We start from the raw sequence: 21,691 nt of genomic DNA on the forward strand, positions 1-21,691 counted from the left end.
CCAACGTGTACGGCAGGGTTGAGGGACAAGCGTATGTCAAAGCTGTTGCTGAGATGTTAAGCCTTGGTCATTAGGAGGCAGGTGGTACTGTTGCTAGAGGTGGGAAAGTTGGGGAAGAAACTTATTTGGAGTATGAATTTAGGCATCTTGCATTTTAAACGCTAGCAGTGCACTCCAGCTGAAGATGGCTGGCAGGCAGAGGACGGCTCTCAAAAGAAAACCTGAGAGATTTGGAAGTCAAGGTGTGGACATGACGGTGATGCTAATGCCTGAAGAGCTTCCCTGTCCTGGGTAAACCTGCCCCTCAGTTGTGCAGTAGAGGAGCCAGCCTGGGAACAACAGGCGCTGTTTGTTCAGTCCCGCACTTAGAGTAGGAGAGAAAAGCAGAGGTGCTCAGAACTTGCTTTTCGCTTATCCCAAGACTTAGACCATAGGACATTTAAGCTTCGGAGGACCTCAGGTTCCACAGATGTAAGCCTTGTAAGGGCAGAGATTTTTGTCATTTTGTTCACTGCTGTAGTCCTAACACCTAAAATAATATTTGGAATAGTAGGCATTTGATAAATAATTGTTTGAATGATGAATGAACGGATCTGTCAGATGAAAAGTATAGATGAAACCAGACGGTTGTTTAAAATAAAGATTTTTATTTAACCTTCCATGAAGAACAAATTTTAAAGTTTTTTTCCTACTCGTTTTTTTCTGTTTCCACAAAGTGCCGTTCTGCCTTATTTGGCAGCCAGAGTAGGGCTGGATTGCCTCTTCAAGGGGAAGGGTGTGGAAAAACAGCAGTTTCTTGCTGCAAAGCAAGTTCAGGAGATTACATTGGGTCTTCTCCATCACGATGGGAATTTTCAGGGGAAATTTGCTTTGCTGGTCTAGAATGTAGGTGTATTGAACTTGCATTGAGTATTTGGTTCCTAGATGCAGTAATAGATCCCAACATGGTGGTGGCCAAAGGACTGCACTTAAACTCACCTACGTTGGCTCTACCTTTTAAAACTATTTTAATGCCAGATGCTTAAGAACAATTGGTTTGAACATTAATTTACCCAGCTAGAGAACTGTAATTAAATCATGAGCTTGGGTAGAAAAAACATTCCTAAAAGCCGTATTCACTCAGAAGGATCCACAGTGGGTTAGTCTTTTCTGTCATTTTTCCTTGGTATTTGTCCTTTCCCAGTTCCAAGGTTCCTCTTAAAGAACTCTGCGTTAGAACTTCCTGCATCCATCAGGAAGGTATGACGACTTTAATGGTTCTGCCTGTTTCTACCTGCCAAAGCTTCCCTTGCATTCTGATCAAATTTGGTCGGAAAGTAAGTCCTGCTGGTATCCAGGCATCTAATATGAAAGTGCAGTATATTGTGCTGTCAAGGGTTTTAATGCAGTGTGTTTGTTCGACAGTGTGAAATGTAGAATATTGCATTGACTGGGATGTGCAGACCAGCACATTTCCTTTCAGAACTTGAAATCTAAGCTTGTGACCATCCTTACTCAGTAAATGCTACACAAATACATACTACCATAGTTCAGCGAGTTGGATAGTTCCCTTTTTCTCCCACTGACTCCTTTTATTTGGTAGGGTTTCTGTGGGCATGTTGAAAAAGGGGTACTTGGCCTGGAAGGTTAGGGAGAACAGATCTGCTTTGAGGTTGGAAAGTGTCATATTGGCCATCAAGAATTATTAAATTCTATCATACATAGTGTCCTACCCCTGATCATATTGAATCCTCAAATATTACTCATTTTTATATGAGCAACATATATGTAAGGGAAAGAGTTTATTCTTTGTAATTTTCTACTAGATGTGTTGTTCACTTGTAAATTCTCCGGTTTGACTAGGGAGGAAAATACGATCAAAGATCAGTAAAGCTAATCCTTCATCCTGCCAGAAGACCCACATTTAAACTAACTCAGCCCCTTATAAACACAAGAAATAAACAACAAAACTTAAAAAGAGTCAAATCATATTGAGTTCTGAAGAAGATACACCCCAGTACAAAAGTGGTTCAGATTTGTTCTGTTTGTGTCTAGACTCCAAGGAGTAAAGATTTAAGGAACATGTAGCCTTAGGAATAAACTTTGTGGTTTAGTGCTATGATGCTTACTGGATGAAGCTGCTTGTAAGCATAGCTTTTCCAAAGAGGAGATTAGGCCAGATTCCTAAGTAAATGGTCAGAGATCTTTACAAAAACTTTATTAATTTTTTTAAAAGTCCAGTAGCATTTTAAAAAATAAAACTGATGAGTTCTCCACTCCCTTCCTTGTACAGAGTATGGCTTCATTTTCAGCAAGGTTCCGAGTCTGCTAGTTTAAGGGGCAGATGAGTTGGCTTAGAGATTATTGGCTTCCTTCTGACCTGCATGTAATTTCCTAAGTTGCTGCCTCCTGTCTAGTGTGGCAGGAGCTCGGGTGTAAAGATTGCACGCTCGCCCTGCCACCCTCCAGCACAGAGCTCAGTGCAGAGTGAGCTGTCCCTCCTCATTTCTGGGGCTTTAACTCCTAGGGGGACAGTGAAACAAGCAAGTGCAAAACTGAAATACAGCTCTTTTCTTAGCTTCTCCCATTCCGTCACCTAGTCTCGGCTGCTCACGTCAACTCTATTCCATGTTAAAAATTCTCTTCTGTCTATATGCACTGTTTGATAAAACTTTATATGTCAGCAGACACCCTGTGTTCTGAGGCCTCTCCTTGTAGAAAGATGATTCTTGAGTAATCCTTCCTAGATAAATCGTCATTCCATAGGGGACGTGTCTTATGCCATTTTGAGTAAGAATAGGGCAGGATTTGACTAGAGAGTTTCAAACCTCTAGGGTGGTTCCTGTGATTTTTCTCAGCACTTCACAGAATTGCTACTACTGTCTCTCTGGGCTTATATAGTATTGGGCTTGGAAATAATCCCTTCCAGTTTGTTATCGGTGATTTTCAAACATCACTAATATTTAATCAAGTTTGTGGAATACAGGAAGTCACTATTTGCACACCTAACGGATTTCATGTAACAGTCTCTGTCTGGCATGGGAAAAATTGGTTCTATTTTGTGAACTTGATAGAAGGATATTTTTGATTTTGTTAAAGTGTACACTTCAATAACCTTACCAGCTTTTTTTCATTTCATACCTAAGGTCTGATATATACCCCCCAAATTTTTAAGATGCTTCCTTTACCATTTTTCCTGCCCCCTATATTTAAAAAATTATATTTTAATATATACCATGTATAATAATACATATGTTTTATATAGTATATTTTAATGTACTATATTAAAACTTTGTTTCATTTTGGGAGAATTGTAAGACAGAATGCAATACGGTGTATTCATTGCTAACCTTTTGGTACTAGTCAGTCTCTAGGTAATTATAGTTGAAGACTGTAATTATATAATGAGGCCTAGAAGAATGACATGGGAGGCGGAAATATTCTCTGTAGATGACAACTTTTAAAGCATTTTAAGAGCCATAAAGTAAAATGAATGAAGTTCTTTGTAGATGTAACCAAACTTAATTTTTCAAAATAACTTTATATAGAATTTAATGATTTGTTTGCTACAACGGGAGGAAGATGTTTGCCTGCCTTGTGCTTCAGAAAAGTAGCTTTATCTCCAGTAAAAATTTGAGATAATATTCAAGCCACAGATGGAGGTGGTTATCTGAGGTGTTTGCAGACTGCATTTTCTTGCCCTCTTGTTAGTGTTGGTCTCCCCACTGTCTGTCCATGAATCCTGCCAAGTGATTGCTGGGAGAGACTTACCTCCTCTGCCCTAAGCACATGTGATGGTTTGGCTTTTTCTACCAGGCTTCCGTGTTTTCCCTTCTCTGTGTTTGCCAGCTTTGCCTTTGATTTATGCTGTGCTGGATTGCTGCCTTCTTGTTTCCACATTCGCCTACTAGATAATAAACCAAGCATTTCCATGCAGGTAGTACAGTCACAACTGAAGATTTTAAAGCAGTTACCCCAAGAAACTCCCACTACTTGAGATTCCTGCTGCTGCCTTTGGGGACTTACACACTCCATGTGGACCTTTGCCTCTCAAGTAATGCAGAGAGATTGGTTTTGCTGAATGACTCTTCTACCCGTGGATGCTCCCATTGCTTTTTAGGCAAACACGTGTGCATGAGTGATCTTTAAGAATGAAGGGTTTACATGCCTGTCTCCTCTGCTGGTTTGCTTAGTATAACTGGCTTCTGTGCAGATGACGCCAGATCATAACCCCTGTGTACACAGCCTTGCCTAGAACACCTTTCAAGGGAAAGTAGACGAGCAGGGTCCTGGGGTTGTTGACATTCCTTGTTTTCATTTAGCTCCTGGCACTCAGTTGGTTTCTAAAACTAGCAAATAACCCCTTCTGCATCAACTTTTAGATCCCAGTCCAAGTCCTTAAATTCCAGTATAGCCGTAGAGTTTAGCATTGTGATGAAAAACAATTCCCAAAGAAATAAACCAACAACCCCAGGTTCAGGTCTGTTGCCTGGTTTTGCTGCTGTCAGTGGATATAGAAGGGACTGGCGAGCAGCAGGCTAGCACTGTATGTTCACGTGTCACAGTGGAAGCATTTGTGAAGCAATCAGGAACACTAACATTATTTTTCTCTTAAAAGATAAATAGTACATCACTTTGAGGATGGAGATGGAGTATGACTTTTAGGCCTTTGAAAAAAGGTCTTGCTGCTTTCATTTAGACAAAAATCTTGATTATGCCAACAAATTATTTTATTTCGCTAGAATGACTGTAAACAAGTACACATCCCTGTGAGTCAGTCAGACAGTAGCATTAAACCAGATTTCTTTTTTTTTTTTTTTTTTGAGTAAAAGTAGATTTATTTAGAGAGATGTACACTCCATAAACAGATTACAGGCCATCTCAGAAGGTAAGAGAAAGGCCTAGAAGATACACGTTCTGTGGGCAGAATGTGGGCCATTTTACTCAGAAGGGAGAGCCCCAGCCTCAGAGCATGGGGTCGGCTAGGAAAATGAGCTCAGCCCTCAAACCAGATTTCTGATATGCATTTCAGTAAAAATAGAAATAGCAGCTCACCAACTGTCCAGGATTTTGTTAAGCTCAAAAGCATATGAGGGTTTTAAGTACATTTCATCTGCCTTAAAAACAAATGCAAAACAGTATTCATGAGAGAAGTAGTTGCATTGAACACGTATCACAGAACTCAGAACACCACCAAATGGCTTATAAATCTCTGGATATTTTTTAGGCACTTAAACTTTCTGAGAACTGATAATTCTGTATAGTAGGTTAGGAGCTTAAATAATCTACTTAAATATTACAATTTTATAAGTCCTAGAGAGAACTGAAGATGCTATCACTGATAGATATTAGTTACAGGTATTGCTTATAATATTAGAGGAAGACATATTCTTAAATCTCCAGAAGTGAGAATAAATGAAATTAAGTGCTCTGAGGATATGAATATCTTATCCTTATTTTGGGAAAACGAAACATCTGACCCTCTGTTGGCAGAAATAATTGGAGTCGGGGGATATGTTCCATAGCTTGATTCTCTCAAATATGATAAGCAGTATGGAACTAAACTCCTCACTTGTTAAATTATATAGCAAGCAAGTTAATACAGCTGCCTTCTTACAGAATATGCTCACTCCCTGAGGGATATCAGAAAACGTGGCCAGAATCTTTTATAGTGCTGTACCCATGTAATTTCTTATTCCATTAATAAAGAAGATAAGTAAATTGTAGCTGGTGGATGCTTTTTTTTCTTTAAACAGGAAAAGCCTTTTTGGTGATTTATAGATGAGCTTTAAACAGCTCTAGTCAATAAGGAGGTACAGAAGGGGGAGAGTGATATGGAGCCTCAAACTACTGCTTCTTCACCTTTCCTTTTCTTTTTTATAGAATACAACATTTATAGCTGCGGACGTTTCTAATATTTATAGCATCCTTACTAGCTTTCGTGCAGAGCAGCAGTATCACATCCCAGCCCCTGCTGCTGTTCATATCAGCAGCAATTAAACTTTGATTTACTAATGCCTCGCTGCTGCCTCTCCAACACCTCATCTTTCATTTTTGTAGAGCCTTAGGACTGTTACAGCTGAGCATCATGATGTTAACACCTCCTCAGCCATCTGGCACAGGGGAAGAGGCACCCAGACAGATTCTTCTGAACAAATATCACATATGAGCAAGATCAGGATAGTGTGAGATCTAAAAAACAGGTAAAGAAGGAGTGAAGAGAGCCTGAATGGCAAGCAAAGGTGAAAGCAGAACCCAGTGAGCTTCTGTATTGAAAGCCCTCTTTTGCTGGGAAAGGATCCTGCCTTTTGCTTTCTGGAAGGAAATGGTTCATAGTAATCATATCTCAGCTTTTTCCAGTTCCAGGCTAGAGGCTGTTATGTTAGCTAGAGGAATCTGAAAAACGTTGTAGCCTTGTTTTTTCCCCCATCCTTTCATATTCTTGGCTGTGAACCTACTCTTGAGGAGATACTTTATTCATTCTTTTAGGTAAGAAAGCATATTCCAGCCACTACTCATTTTATCTTAGTTGAAAGCCTTGTGGAAGTCTGTGTTGAGAGTAGTGGGCTCCCAATTTAAGGAAGAGGTATATTATCTTGATTCCTAATGCTAGGAATTTTCTGTATTGATTATAGTCTATCTAGACAGATCTTTAATCAGTGAAATGATTTGTAAGTATGGTTGTTCCTTTGTCCAATGATCCTAACATTCTGAATTTGGTCTGCTTAGTGGTTACTGAGATTTTACTAATATGGAAAATAAGAGATGATTCCAGCTTTTGATAGTTTTTTTTTTTCAACCTCCTCTCTTGGTGATTATTGTTTTTCTGTGTCTGGGCAGAGATGATATGCTGTAGACTGTCATGTGTTGGCTCATTAGGCTGAAATGAATGTAGCCAAGCTGTCTTTTTCTCATTGCTCTGCGGCATTTGTTAGTTCAAAATCCAAAACAGAAATAAAACCCTCAGGGACACTAATGTACTTGATTTTGTTATTGCTTGCTGTTGCTTCACCTTTCCTTCCGTATCTTGCTCTCATGCTTCCTAATGCCTGAGCAGACTGCATCGTCAGAGCGCCGAGGAGAGTGGGAAGTCCAGCCCAGCCGGCAGACCAATACCTCGTACCTGACGTCTCACTTGGCTGCAGACCGCCATGGGGGATCAGTGCAGGTACTTACTGCCTTTATTGCTTCTTCCTGGCCTTCCCAGCTTGGCTGGTAGAATGTTGGCTTGCTTTGGAAACTCGAGTCCCTTTAGAATGGAAACTTACTGAAAGGTTGAGCTGCTTCTATAGTTAACTGAACATCTGTGTGTTGATTTCCTGCCCAGGTGGACTTGTAAGAACCACTTGTTGAGATGGTTGCTGGTGGTTGTCATTGACTAAGAAATGTTTATAGATTTCTGATACTGATTTCTGGTTAAACCAATCCTGCTGCCTTGATCCACTCATAAACCATAAATAATGTCAAGGCAGAAGTATGTTAGTGTCAAGTCTGTTAACTGTAAAGACCTGAAATTAATGAAATAAGTATTTTTTGGACAGAGGACTGCATATGTAGCTCATTATAATGATATATGCCCTAGCACGTAAGGTGAGATTGTTCATCGGTCCAACTCAACCACTGATGAGTAGGCACCCAGGGAGCTGGGCTGTTTCTTTCTTCTCCTTGGAAAAAGTGTCATCTCAGAGAATTATTTCTGATTTCACTTGGACTATTTTGAATCTCAAGTCTCTCTTGTACTTAAGAATATCTTGTGCCTCTTAACTTTTCGTATATATCACTATTTTAAAACTCTTAATCTAAATATTTTTCTCATACTGGTACATAACACCAGCTGTTGGGACACACAAGTGAACCCAGAGCTACCAAATATAAATTCTTATAAAGTGATAGGCAGTGCCTTTTGCACACAGAAATGCATCTTGATAGGCTGGATTGTCTAGGATACGCCTTTACATGAAGATTGTGTTATTCTCAGGAAGTTAGACAGCTTCGAGATAGCTTCAGTCCTATAAACCGAAGATGTTCCCATAGGAACATCCAGGTAAAAATGATGGGCTGGACATACAGATCTACTCTCATCTCCTCCTGAAACAACACTAAAAGAATGATAAAGAGATTTTTTTTTTTAAGGCATTAATCCATGTAAGGATGGAGAAAACAGAAGAGGAGGCAACAGAATCAAATGTTAGAAGCTGGAAAGCAGTTGGGCAATTATTAAATGACTTAGGAGTCCCAAGAAAACTGAATTCTAAGCTAATATAGGGGAAAACTGAGAGCCTATTTACACAAGAGAATCCCCAAAAGGCTCAGAAATTTGCCTTCTATAAGAGGAAGGTGGGTGCGGAGCGGCATATGCTAAAATAAAGAAGATTGGGTTAAGTCTGTTTAAGAAGCCAGAGATCCCTAAATGCTCTCCTCCTCCCCAGCAGAGACCAAAATTGTTGTTCTTTGGAGAGGGCAAAATAGAGGGTCTCTGGATTAGTAAGTCCGAGGCACATTTAGGGACAGAATTCTATACAGGAAAACAGGAGATTAAATGCCTGTGTGCATGCTGACTGCCTGCTCTCCCCATTTAGTACTTGAAAATGCTGACAGCCAGGTGTGTACCTTCCAGGCAGGAGACTGAGTCTTCTCTGGGGAATCTGGCCAGCCCCAAAGACAACATCTGAGCACACTGACAACAGGGCTTCCCTAACAAAATGGCCCAGTCAGATCACTCCGCAGTGAGATCCATAAGTCCCACCCCTGAACTCACAGTGCCAGTTAACTTTACACTTTCCCACTTTTAAATATGAACAAACAATCAGGCGTTATCAGACTTCAGAGGGAAACCATGAATAAAATAGGAAACCAAAACAAACAGCAGCAGCCACAAAAAATACTTTGTTATTAAAATTCTCAGACAGAAGATATTGCAGCTGTGAAGCAAGGAAAAGATGCTACTTTTAAAGGAACATTCTAAGAACAACCCCCCCCCCCAAAAAAGCTTTTAGAAATTAAAAACGTAAAAAAGAAAAATTTTAAACTTAATAGTTTGGAAGATAAAGTTGTAAGTCTCCCGGAAAGTAGAGCAAAGAGATAAAAATAGGAGAAAACACAATGTAAGATTTAAGGGGAATCTGATTTCTAAATAATGGGCATTCCAGAGACAACAGAGAAAGTGGAGGGGAGGAAATCGTTAATAAAAGAAATTCCCAGAACTCATGAAGATTTAAAGGGCCCACTAAGTGCCCAGCATAATGGATAGTAGAGCCACACGAGGGTACATCATTGTGAAATTTCAGAACACTGAGGACAAAGAGAAGATCCTTCAAGCTTCCAGCAAGAGAAAACAATCATATGCAAAGAAAGGGTCAGGACTTAATATAACTTCAGGTTTCTGAAAGGCAGTATTGGGATCTAGAAGGCAATGAACAACGCCTTTACAACTCTGAGGGAAAATTATTTCCAACCGAGAATTCTGTACTCATCCAAACTGTCAACCAGGTTGGAATATAGAATAAAGATGTTTTTAAAAATATGTGGTCTCAAAATTAAGACTTCTCATGCATTCTTTCTTCTGAAGCTATAGGAGGATGTGCACTATGAAAATAAATGAGTAAACCAAGAAAGAGTAAATAATGGGATCCAGGAAACAAGAGATCCAACACAGGGAAGAAGCGATGTAATGGTAAAATTAGGAAATCCCAGGGTGACAGCTGTACTCCAGTAGAAGAGGACAGCCTGTCACAAACACAGGTGGTCCGGAGGGTTTGAGAGCAGTTTTACCACAATGAAATGACTAGGATACTGGTATGTCAGAATATCTTGAAAGTAAATAAATGACAAAGTTTGGTCAGAATGAGTGATTAACAAAAAAATATATATATAAAGCTAAGTAAAAGTAAATTTTGAAAGATAATTAACTACATGGAAACCAAAAAATTGTACAGGGACGGAGAGAGAACTATGGTATATGCTCCAAGTCACAGCATAGTCGTAATGTAAACAGCAAGGATCAGTCTGGTCACAATTACAGTATAAACTAAAGCGGGAGAATAAAAGGATGGAAAAGGTGACTATAGAGCCTAAAAATGACAAATCAAGACGCATGTTATTCGGAGATATGGAGGTAAAAACCAGGAATCAGCTGTAAAGGAAGAGTAAATGGTGGGATGGGGAAAAGACACTACTGTTTTTCCTAAGACTTCTTGTAGAAATATTTGATTCTTTACAGTGTACTTATATAACTGATAAAAATAAAACCAAACAATTAAAAAAAATACATATACCTATATACACACATACCAGTTTTTAACTATCTTATTTACAAAAATTTGAAGTTTATTAATAGCCTATCTACTATTGTTGAAATGTAAAAAAGAACTATTTTGGAGGATAATTTGGCAATATCTGTGAAAATCTTAAATATCTACACTTTTTGATCCAGTGCATCTAGTTTCAGATAAAGATCCCTCAAAAATGCACAGATATTAAATATATCTGTTCTAGAAAATGCTGTTAAAAGAAATGAGTCTAATTTGTAATTTTAAATTGTCTAGTAGTCACATTAAAAAGTAAAAAAACAGGTGAAACTAACCTTAATAGTATATTTAAGCCAGTATATCGAAAACAGTTCAACATGTAGTCACTATTAAAAATATTAGAGATATTTAACCTTTTTTTTTCTAACCAAGTCTTTGAAATCTAGTGTGTGTATTTTACACTTACAGGACATCCCAGTTCAACATTAACTAAACAAATATAAATACTGCGATACCATGGAGAGAGATCTCTGAGTATCATGGAAAATGTCCAAGATATATTGTGGGAAAAGCAAGTGGTAAAACAGGGTATAAATTTGACCCCATTTTAATTAATTTTCATATATATATATGGAAAAATAATATATGTCAAAGAGAATACAGACACACACCCACACACTTAGGTTAGTGTATGCAGAAGGAAAAAGAAAATGTAGAGTAGTTGTGGGCAGCATAACCAGTGGGGCCACATCTCACCCTCTGCCTGCTTTTATAAATCAAGTTCTAGAAGAACACAGCCACACCCATTTGTTTACATGCTGGGGTTGGGGGGCTGCTTTCTTGCTACAGTGGCAGAGTTGAGTAGTTTTGACACAGACTCTATACCTTACAAAGTCTAAAATATTTACTGTTTGTCCTTTTACATAATAAATACTTTGCATACCCTTATTCTCAAGGAACATTACCAAATTTCCCACCGGCCACTTCCATGTGATGATGTCCCTGGACACTGGTACTTTTTATGTTGCCTTTTTTTAATATTGTAACTTATTTTTTACAACAAACACGCTTGCTTTGTAAGTAGAAAATAAAACAAAGATAAATGATCATTTTTGAAAGGGAAACCCCTCAGAGCCAGCCATGTCTGAACCGTTTCCTGGATCTGTGTTCCTGGAACACAGAGGTGCTTATTGGACAGTGTTTCCTGCTGTCCACTGTGAGGGGTTGTGGATTAGAATTGAGAGTCAATTAGAATTTCTTTTGAAAATTCAACCTCCTTCTGTTCTCTGAAAAACTAAGTTCTCCCAGCTCCCTGGATACTTGGATGGGGACAGGCAGTTGTGCAGTTTCCCTAAAACTGTTAAACTCAAATGCTCCTCACTATATCTGCCTCTTTGATTTTAGCCCCAGTTTTTGTTAACTCGTAAAGGCTATGCTTTTTACAAACCAAATCAGCAATACCTTTCTAGCACAGCAGCTGGCCACGTATTTGTGAGTTGTCTCACGTCCCGAAGTTAATGTGGTGGAGCTGTGGTTGGCCTAACGCGGATGACCTGCAGACACCATGGCCGTGGTAGAGGGAGGGCGGAACAGCAAGGTGAGACAGGGCACATGGGCACTCCCACTTCAGCCCATTGAATGGGCTGGTCCCCTGTGGTCCTCACTGTTCCAGTATTTCCACAGATCTTCCACATGTGGAAGGCCTAAATTCAAAAAGACAGAATATTTTTCTCTTTCAGAAAGATGACTCTATAGTTGTTTGAATTAAAACATATAGGAAGTATTTAGAAATCTCCAACACCAAGCAAGGGCATGAGACTTAAGAATGACATTTAAGGGAGGGTATAGCTCAAGTGGTAGAGCGAGTGCTTAGCATGCATGAGGTCCTGGGTTCAATCCCCAGTACCTCCTCTAAAAAACCCCCCCCCCCAAAAACAACAAAAACCAAAAAAATTAAAAAATAAAAATAAAATCAAGCCCATAAAAAAAAGTATGACGTTTAACATTTAGCTAATATTTACTTTGCTCAAATCTTTATGATTTAGAGTTATTGTCATCTCTTGTTGAGGTCAGTGTTACTCCAGTTTTATAGATGGGGAAGCTAACGTAGAGAATTACCGCACATGTTAGTTTGGAGAAGTAGGATTGTAATGTTGATTATCAGCTAAAGTACTGCTTCCTTTGGTATTTCCTGTCTCTTTTTTTCATGGCAGCATTTTGAAAATGGGGCTAATAACTTAAATTTCTGAGGCTCTTAAAAAAAGTTACCAATATTAAGGACTAATGTTCAAAATAGTACCTCTCCTTAGTCTCTTTCACGGATGGTCCTGTGTTAATTGCTTTGGTCTTGTGTGCTGCAGCCAGAGGACTGTGGGATTAATATTAGTCAGTGATCACAGCAAAATCAATTATCTGTATTCCAGGTATACAAATAAAACTTACTTTTTAATTAAACTATTCTAAAATATTCAGTGGAAAACTATAAAAATGATACTGTTTCAAATAATAATTTATTGCATTCATAAGGTTCTTTACAGTTTTTTGAATTGCTTTCCTGGACATCGTTACATTTAACTACCACAGTAATTATGAGGTAAATAGGAGCAAGGCCATTGGCCTAGTCTCGCAGAGCATGCTGATGGTAGAGCCAGGCTGGAATCCAGCACTGTGGTTACCAGTACTAGTGTTTGTCCCACTGCACGTCCAGGCAACAGTTCAGTGGTTTGACAAACTGCTTCCAACCTGAAACAATTAAGTGGGTGCTTTAGAGACCCAGGTTAGTTGCCATTGATCCCTAGGTGTATTTCAAGTCAGGTTTAAGTTTAGACAGCTGGTGGTAAGGTTCCCTTTTGTGCCCGATTCTTTTGAGACCAGATACTCATGGATACGGACAAGATATCTAGTCTGTAGAATAGGGTAACTTCTTCCTTAGATTGCCCAAGGACATTGCTTGTGGGGAAAGTGGCAACATAGTGTGAAGGAAAAGCTGGGCTGGTCTAACAAGATAACTCACAGGTCTAGGAATGTGAAGGAGAGGCTGGGCTGGGCTAACAAGATAACTCACAAGTCTAAGTATTGGAATACTGATCTGAGTTCTGCTGGACTAACTTGTAAATCTAAGTTTATCAGTGTTGGTTTGCTGTTTATGTTTTTTTGCTAGCCAGCTGGATTTTCAAAGATACATATCTGGCTTTGGAATGTTGGTTTGCTGCCTCCCCGCCTCCACTTTTGTGATGATAATGCTGCTAAAGCTGTTCCATGCCTATTGGCCAAATACCCCAAGCTTGTACTTTACCCTATAAAACCTCATGTGCACGTCTTGGAGGTGCTCAGAGCTTTGGAGCAGAAACCCCTCTGAGCCCGCCGGCGTAATACATCTGAGTACTCCAACCCTCCGAGTGGTGCTTGTTTCTTGACTGGCCTGTCGTTTCCGTAACATTTCGAAGGAGAAATTATAGTCTGAGACATGTGAAATGCTGTAAGCTGGGCCGTGACCCAGAGTCACCAGGTAGTTTGCAGGGTTGGTGCTTACTTTTGCTTCATTCATGTTAGTAGTGGCCAAGACATTTTAACATCTTGTCTAGTTACTTAATTGTTTGTTTAGAAACTTACTGTGATTTCTCCCTTAACCCTCGTGCTCACAGAATGAGTTTACCCGCATTATCACTAGTGTGCAGCCAGAATGTGCCCACAAGAAGCACATGTAGGCTGAGGAGATGACTAGGACCGCATTGGCATGAGGGATTGTGGTTTTCCAGTCTGTAAACCTGTCCTTGACTTCATTTTTGCTGCTTTTTTCCCAGCTTTTCATTTTGAAATTTTCAAATCTGTAGGGGGTAGAGGGTGGTGCAGTGAGCCGGTGTGTATCCTTAACCTAGATTAACAAATTATTATGATTTTTGCCATATTTGCTTTAACTCGGGGAGGGGGTGCTTTCTAAGCTATTTGTAAGCACATTTTATCTCAAAATACCTCAATCTGCATCTCCTAAGAATGAAGCCGTTCTCTCATGTAACCAACAGTACCATTGTCACATCTGAAAAAATTAATAGTAATGCCATAATATCTAATGTACAGTCCCTATCACATTCCCCCAGTTGTCTCCAGAATTAAGTTTACAATGTTCAGGGTCTAAGCAGGGTTCATGCATTGCATTTCATTGCTGTGCCTCTTCAATTTCTTAGTCTCTTTTCATTTATAACAGTCACCCTGTGTTTAAAAAAATAGAGATTTTTGAGGCATGTCTTTTTTGAAGAATCAAGGTTTGTTGTCTGTTAGAATGTCCTGCATTTTAGATCTGTCCACTGTTTTCCATCACACTGAGATTATTTTGCAAGAGTACTACATAGATTATGTTATAGAGTATTCTTTGTATCATGTCAGGAGGTAAATATGGTCAGGTGGTTTCCATTAATCAGAAATGCTAAATTTGATCACTAGCAGAAATTTGGGTCTCTCATGGCTAAGTCCAATTTAATGTTGTGTGTTTCTTTGACTAACCATACAGCATTGTTTTAATTTTTTTAAGCTTGTATAATTAATAAGAACAATAAATATTTCTGGTTTAGAAATAATGGTGGGCATAGACTACTGGAGAGTAGTATTCACTTTGCCTGCCCTTTCCTCTTTGAATAAATACCTCAAAAACTCCTTATATTAAACACTTCCTTCCACCTTCCTCTTTATGACTGTGCAGGAGATTTTTGCAAATTAACTGCTGATGAGGACCCCAGATCTAGAGGGAGATAAGAACAAACATTTGTGGAGGGGGAATAAGAGTAATATGAACACTTGTTGAGCCATTACCATGTACCAGGGGCTAAGCACTTTCTGTGGACTGTCTGCACAGTAACCCAATTAGGTAAGCAGCATTGTTTCCCCATTTTACAGATTAGGAAGCTCAGGCACAGAAAGAGTGAGGATCTTGCCCAAGGAGCCACAGCAAGTAAGTGGTGGAACTAGGGCTCAGCCGCAGGGCTGAGTAAGTCTGGAGCCCATTTCCTATTTACTGTGCTCAGCTGCCTCCATTATTGTGCACCAGGTATCGTACCAGACCCTGCCTCATACATTTTTTGGTAGAATTCTCACATCAGCCTATAAGAAACAGTCTCAAATAGATGAAAAGTTACTTACCTGAGGTCATGTGATACCCGAACCATTTATCCTATTTTGTGGTTCTCTCCCATGTTCCAGCCAAGGTCTTTAACAGCAGAGTGGTTTGCCCAGCGGGGTCCCTTTTCCCACTTCCCAGCACCCACATAAACAGGACTCATGTGCTGGAAATGAGACCAGGTGGCAGAAGCAGCTGCACAAGCAAGAGGAGCCTGATCGGGTCCACATTAACCAGATGACAGGAGTGAGAGCCTTCAGTTACAGTTCGGGGACCGTCAGTGAGAAATGAGATGACACTGAGCCTGAAATAAAGGTTGTTGAAATAAGACCGGTCTTCCAAGGGGAAGTGTCTCCTTACCGTCTGTCCCCTCACCAGCGAGGATGTGGCAGTCTTTATTTGAGAAACTTCAAACCACTGGTCCAAAGCCGTGAAGAAATTTCTGAAGGAGAGTGCGATTGCTTATAAGTTTCTGATGCTCACTATTGATTTCCTTTTTAGAAATTTTTTTAACATCATCACTGAGTCCGCATATAATTATAGCATAATAAACTGAGAAGAGTAAAACTGAAGAGAGTAATATGACCTATATCATAGGATTTTCATGAAGATTGAATTCACACGCACACACACAATGTAGCACAGTGCCTAACACAGCAGGCATTCATTATGAAAGTTCTTATCATTATGTGATCACATCGATGAATTTTACGTTCTCACATGATACGGGTCTGGGAACACTCCCTAAATTAGGACATCTGGCCTCCAAACCCAGGAAAACAAACATTCCAGACCCTGCCTGGCTAGTATCTAAGCTAGAGACCCGATCTCCCTTAGTGACCCTCTCCGGTGCTGGCAGGAGGCTCCTGTTACCATGGTGTCTGTCACACTCTGTCTGTCCTTCTGTTTCAGGTGGTTAGCTCAACCAATGGAGAGCTGAATGTCGACGACCCCACGGGAGCCCACTCGAACGCGCCGATCACAGCTCACGCCGAGGTGGAGGTAGTGGAGGAAGCTAAGTACGTCCGTCTTTCAAGGGGGCTCTTGAGTCATAGGTTGAAAGACCTTTTCTCTGTCTCTTCCTCTCGTGTGCTGCTCATCTCGACCGGACTCCTCATGCTTGTGTCCACAGCTTTCTTCCTTTGATCGTTTCCTTTTTTGCATGGTACCCTAAGGCTGCTGCCGCCCTTCTTTAGCTGTGATTTCTGGAAAGACAGCCACTTTTTCTAGTCCACTGGGGGCAAGAGACATAGTGAACTAAAAGGATCATGGTGCAGGAGCGACAGCAGACAGCAGTCGTGAGCTTCTTGGGGCTTGGGGCCTCTTGCTCCCTCAGGGACACAGAGGAAAAAAATCTGCTTATCTAAACCATGGGTCACGCTGAACAGCATTCGATTTCTGGTCGTCGGCTAACCACTCAGCATGCGTAGTCCTAGACAAGGGTTTCAGAGCTATTTTGTTCACATTTACGTGAATTTAGAGAGACTCAGATAAGTCAGCCAAGAAAACTAGTCTCTGCACCTGTGAGTGAAAGAGTCTTGGGCAGGAAAGGAAATCACACGAATCCCAAGAGGACGAGGAGGTTCCCCGCCTCCGTTTTCTGCTTCTCTTGCATGTGAGTGTGTTGCCCTGCCCCTGCCACCAGCCCCTTGGTGCTCTCTGCATGGTCTGTGTTTAAACTCTTAGAAGATGGGGTAGAAGGTGAAGTAACTGCTGATTCTGCTGCAAAAGCGGCATTTCTGTCACTCCTCTCCCTTTTTGCCCCGTCCCAAAGTCAGGTCCAGATGAAAACTCTAAGACTGCATTAGGTAAGGGAGAGAGAAGTCCTTCACAGATCAGTAACTGCTGCCAAGCCCGATACGGATGACTTTTTTGCTAAACCCTGGGAGAACATTTAGGCTATCCCAGTATCTTGTTCTCGTAAGCAGGCAACATATTTATAATGATACCGTGCCTTACGTGGTCTCTGGAGCCCCCAGATAGCCTGCATACAAGCCACAGCATGCTCACGCCTGAGTAAAAGGTGATGCGAGGCTAATCAAGACCTGCTTCTTCCTTCCAGACAAGCTTTGCACAGCTGCTCCCTCACCCACTCCTCTGCTCTGCTGTCCGTCTATCTATGTGACGAGCTCACTTTGCTTTTAAGCGGTCCTTTCCTTGGAAAGCCAGGACTTGAGGATTCCTCCCCAGTAGATAAAAAGCAACAAGGATGACTTGGACGCTCTCTTGTTGAGTCCCTGCTGACTGTAGGCAGCTTCAGATAATCCTCTCCTGGTTAATACAAGGCCCTGATACATAAGGAAGGCAGGGGGAGTTTGTAATGCTAGTAAGGACTTCGGAAATTTTAATGGTGCCCACAATTTTTCCAAGACAAAACTTCATTCTCCCAAATAAACAATGTGGTACTTGCACCCTCTTGAGTTCTCAACCTTGGCTGAACTTTGGAATCACCTGGGGCATGTTAGAAAATGCAGATGCCTGAATCCTGGCCCCAGAAATTCTGATTTAATTTATCAGCATGTGACATGAGCGTCAGTAGTATTTAAAGGTCAGGTGATTCAAGTATGCAGCTGAGGTTGGGAGATCACATCTGCTGGATGTGATCTGATCCACACATTGTCTAGACTTGAAAGACAGGCGCACCCCACCCCCACCGCCACCTGGCTCCCAATTCACTGTCACGGTTATTACTTCGAAGGCTAGAAGCTGAGCTCTGGATTTAATAGTATACTTTGAGTCCAGCATTGAATGGGCTTTAGTCTTAAATATGACCTATACAGGTTTATCTTTGAACCCACTTTATCTCATTTCATTTTGGTAAATGTGTACACTAATCGTATATGTGAGTGTGGTGTTGTGTCCTGTGTATAAGATAGGGGGCCATTCACACAGTGATTTCAATCTGGTGTATTCTGTTCTGGTGTAACCTAAATCCTAGGATATAAAGAGAGTTTAAAGTCTCCCCACGTAGCATAGAGGACCACTGTGCCTCTTTGCAGCCAGTGCCAGGTTTGGGCTCTCTAAAAGGTGTGGAACCCAGAAAGGAGCAATAGTATTTGACCACATGTCATCCAAAAGCTCATAGCTTAGGACATTTTGTGTGCTGGATTTCCCCTAGTGATTTCATGCGCTGCCAATCCATCTCGCCCAGGGCACTGTCAGGGCACAGCCATGTGTTTTTCTGCTTGGCCTATGTGTATGGGGAGGGGACGTGGAAAGAGCCACGTGTCCACCTGCGTGATTGTTTTCACAGGAAAAAGTCACAGCTAGAGAAGCACCAGGCGTCCCAAACAACTCCTTGCACACAGCCGTGCTGCCATTGGCCCTGATACAGCCTGCTTGTGGGGGAAAAAGGGGCTGCTGCCTTTATTAAGATTCAGCCAGGGTACTGCTGGGGAGACGATGTGAAACCTTTACTTCCAAGCTTTTGGTTTTGGATTCCTCATCCAGCTTGTTTTGTGTAAAGGAGGAGAGAAACAACAGGATCTCGGTTTTTGTTCTATAAACAAATATCTAACTTACCTTTTTCTCTAGCTACAGGACACGTGTCCTTGTTTTAAGTATGATTGAAAGGGCACTGAGGCAAAGCAGCTTTTTGGTTGACTTTTGTTCTGGTAAGAACACGGGAATTTTTGGTTATCCACCGACTTTAGCTGTCACTTAGCCAGCGTGGACCTCATTTCCCCTGAGAATTAACATGCGTGGGGTCTAGGCCCTTTTCTGGCAGTCAGACCTTAATCCAGAGTAGTTACTCTCCATACTGAGACATCTCCTAGTAAGATAAAGTACTTCTTAAGCCTGTTCTCCCCTCCAGAGGAAGAGCTAAATGCTGGCTGCTTTGGTTGGACTTACCGAAAGGCTGGGGACTTCTCTTTCCCTCAGAACGTTTGCAAGGTTAGCTTAACAAACTGCATGGTGAGACCTCACACGGGAACCAGAATGGCTCAGCCTTGGTGCCTGATTGAATTCTTACAGGCAGGGCCATATGTTCTTTCTCCTGCTACCTTCCTGGAAGTTGCCCAGGAAAGCCCACCCCTGGGGCTCCCACCAGCTCTTCCTGTTTTGCCTTGCCCCTCACTGAGATCCAGCTCTCACCGGATGTTTCTGTCAGACGCCTGCCCCTCCACTTCAATGCAGGGACCAAGTGGCTTGGGCCTGCTCACCCTACCTTGCCAGAGGAAGAAACTAAACACAGACACATACTGCATGTTTGCATGGCTCACAGGGAGTTGCTTCCATCTCACCTCTGTGGACTAATATCTCTCTTTCTCTCTCTTCCTTTCTGTGTTTTTCTCTTTACACACTCTGTAGCTGCCTGAAAATGCTCAACCTGTGGTGAGTCCCTGTCTCCAGCCCACACGCTAGGGGAGCGGACCTGACTAGGCTGGGGTTGGCAAAGCCAAGCAAAATGCCTTAGGAACACGCAGTGGCTTCCATATGCCATCTTGTGTCATTACCCACCCCGACTGGGGAACTCGAGCCGCAAGGTGGGGATGGGGCAGGCCTGCAGCCAGGAATTAATCTGCTCCTCCTTCCCTTTCCAACCCACCTCACTGCTGCCTCCTCCTGTCAAAACGGTAGCCCACAGTATACAAAGTTATCTCTTCATTTTTATTTTAGTGACTTTTTTCTCAAATTGATACAACCAGGTTTGAGCAGACAGAGAGGGACAGAGGCAGGAAGACCAGGTGACTGTGTCAGTCGTAGAATCAGAACCTAACTGTTCCTCACAGCTCCAGGGAGGGTCGCTGCCAGATAGTCTCACATTCTGTGATTTGCTCTCCGACCTTGAAATTCAAGCAGCTTTGGAAAAATCTGTGACTTTTCTTTTTTGATTCAGCTGGTTCTTCCTGTCTCTAGAATATGAGTCTCTCCAAATAAGAGAATTGCTTTTTGGGGAAAAGGTGGACATTTTGATGTTGTTGTTCTGAGTTTTTTGTTTGTTTTTCGTTTGTAGTCTTTCCTTCTCTTCCCTTCTGTTCCCTTTCTTTTTCCTCTTCCCTTCCCCTTCCTGTAAGAGAGCATCGTAGGCCAAGGGCTGACTTGGCTAATGCGATCCTGGAGCCTCTCTTTTCCATTCCTGCAGAAGGTTCCTTGAATGCATTCTTAGGAACAACACGAGGTATGCTGAAGGGGAAGCCCTAAAGAATCCATGTTTGGTGAGGCACACTCTTCCTGCAGGACCGAGCCCCCTCCCCAGCTCTCCTCCTGAATGCTGCCCGTGACCTTCAGGGGCTTCCTGAGCGAGTTGGTCTTTGCAGTGTGGAATCGTAACTCTCCCCCGTGGTCTGCATGCCTGAGATAATATTCTCTGTGGTGATAATGTCTGCTGGGCTCTCTGACTGCCTTGTTTCTGTCTGTCTTCAGTGACTGGGTTGGGCACCAGTCTCTGTACCCTAACTGGCTAAGCCAAGTTGCCTACAGGGTTTCCCCAGGGACAAGGATGTATTGAAGATAACAACTGGGTTCTAAAGAGATAGAACTTGTAGAGTTACGGTGTCAGGGAGTACATTTGGCCTATTTATTTAGCAAACATGTGTCTCTGTAATCTGACATTGTCGTGGTCTGTTTTTTTCTTGTGAGATGTTAGTCACATGATCCTAAACTGCAAATAGAGGGCCTACCTTGTGCTCATCCACTCTGTGCCTGGAACTCCAGGCCATCCCACGGCCTTCCCCAAAGAGCTTAGGTGCCATCTAGCTGGAGAGATAAGACACGTGTACTTGACAGGACAAGTAGTTCTCCAGGACACTTAGGTTATTGTCCCTTGAGAAGTCACCGTTGGCAGGGAAGGTCAAGGAAGACTTAGTGGGTGCCGTGAGGCTTGACCCAGGTGGTAGAGCGAGGGAAGGACGTACAGGGACAGCAAAGACGAGAAGCCTCGTAAAGTAACAGCTGAAGGGAGAGCCAATCAGGAGTCACCTGGAAGGAAACCTGAGACTCAAGAACGGTTGATCACTTGCCTTCATTGTCTTCTGAGAGGAAAACATCTGAATGGAGTCCGTCAGCAGGCTTGGTCTGGGATCTAACCAGGCTTAACAGGTCCTGTTGCTGGTAGTCACCACCAAAACCAAAGAGTTGAAGAATAGGTTGTGGAGCCTGTTCCCTCCTGGGTAGAGTTATTAAAAGCTCCTGCCGAAGCCTTAACTGCGGTAACTAGCAAGAATTAATCCAGGGCTCTGAAAACCAGGGCTCACACTCTCCTCCAGTCCAGTGAATTCAGCGTTGCACGTCAAGTTATAATATGCTTATGAGCAGACATTACTTCTTACGGCTTGCCTTGGAGGAGGTAAAAGAGAAATTGTATGGACCAAAACAGTATTTCAAACTTCTTAATGATTGCCCTTACTTAAAA

At 41.8% G+C, this 21,691-nt stretch overlaps 1 protein-coding gene across 14 annotated transcripts in view; it reads left to right on the top strand.

Moving 5' to 3' along the window:
* Nucleotides 1–21,691, top strand: part of CSNK1G1 (casein kinase 1 gamma 1) — a 150,257-nt gene that overhangs the window by 120,696 nt on the left and 7,870 nt on the right. For 9 of the 14 annotated variants that reach the window (XR_004320373.1, XR_004320371.1, XR_004320369.1 and 6 more), the window contains 2 exons: nt 7,037–7,147; nt 16,249–16,355. Coding sequence is in view for 8 of the 14 variants with exons in the window: in XM_014558668.2 (XP_014414154.1) it covers nt 7,037–7,147; nt 16,249–16,355 (218 nt within the window). In the remaining 6 variants the exon portion in view is untranslated. The other 5 variants (XM_006183992.3, XM_032480968.1, XM_032480970.1 and 2 more) reach the window with 5 other exon arrangements.

The sequence above is a fragment of the Camelus ferus genome, chromosome 6, assembly GCF_009834535.1.
Source record: "Camelus ferus isolate YT-003-E chromosome 6, BCGSAC_Cfer_1.0, whole genome shotgun sequence".
In the NCBI taxonomy this organism is placed as follows: Eukaryota; Metazoa; Chordata; class Mammalia; order Artiodactyla; family Camelidae; genus Camelus; species Camelus ferus.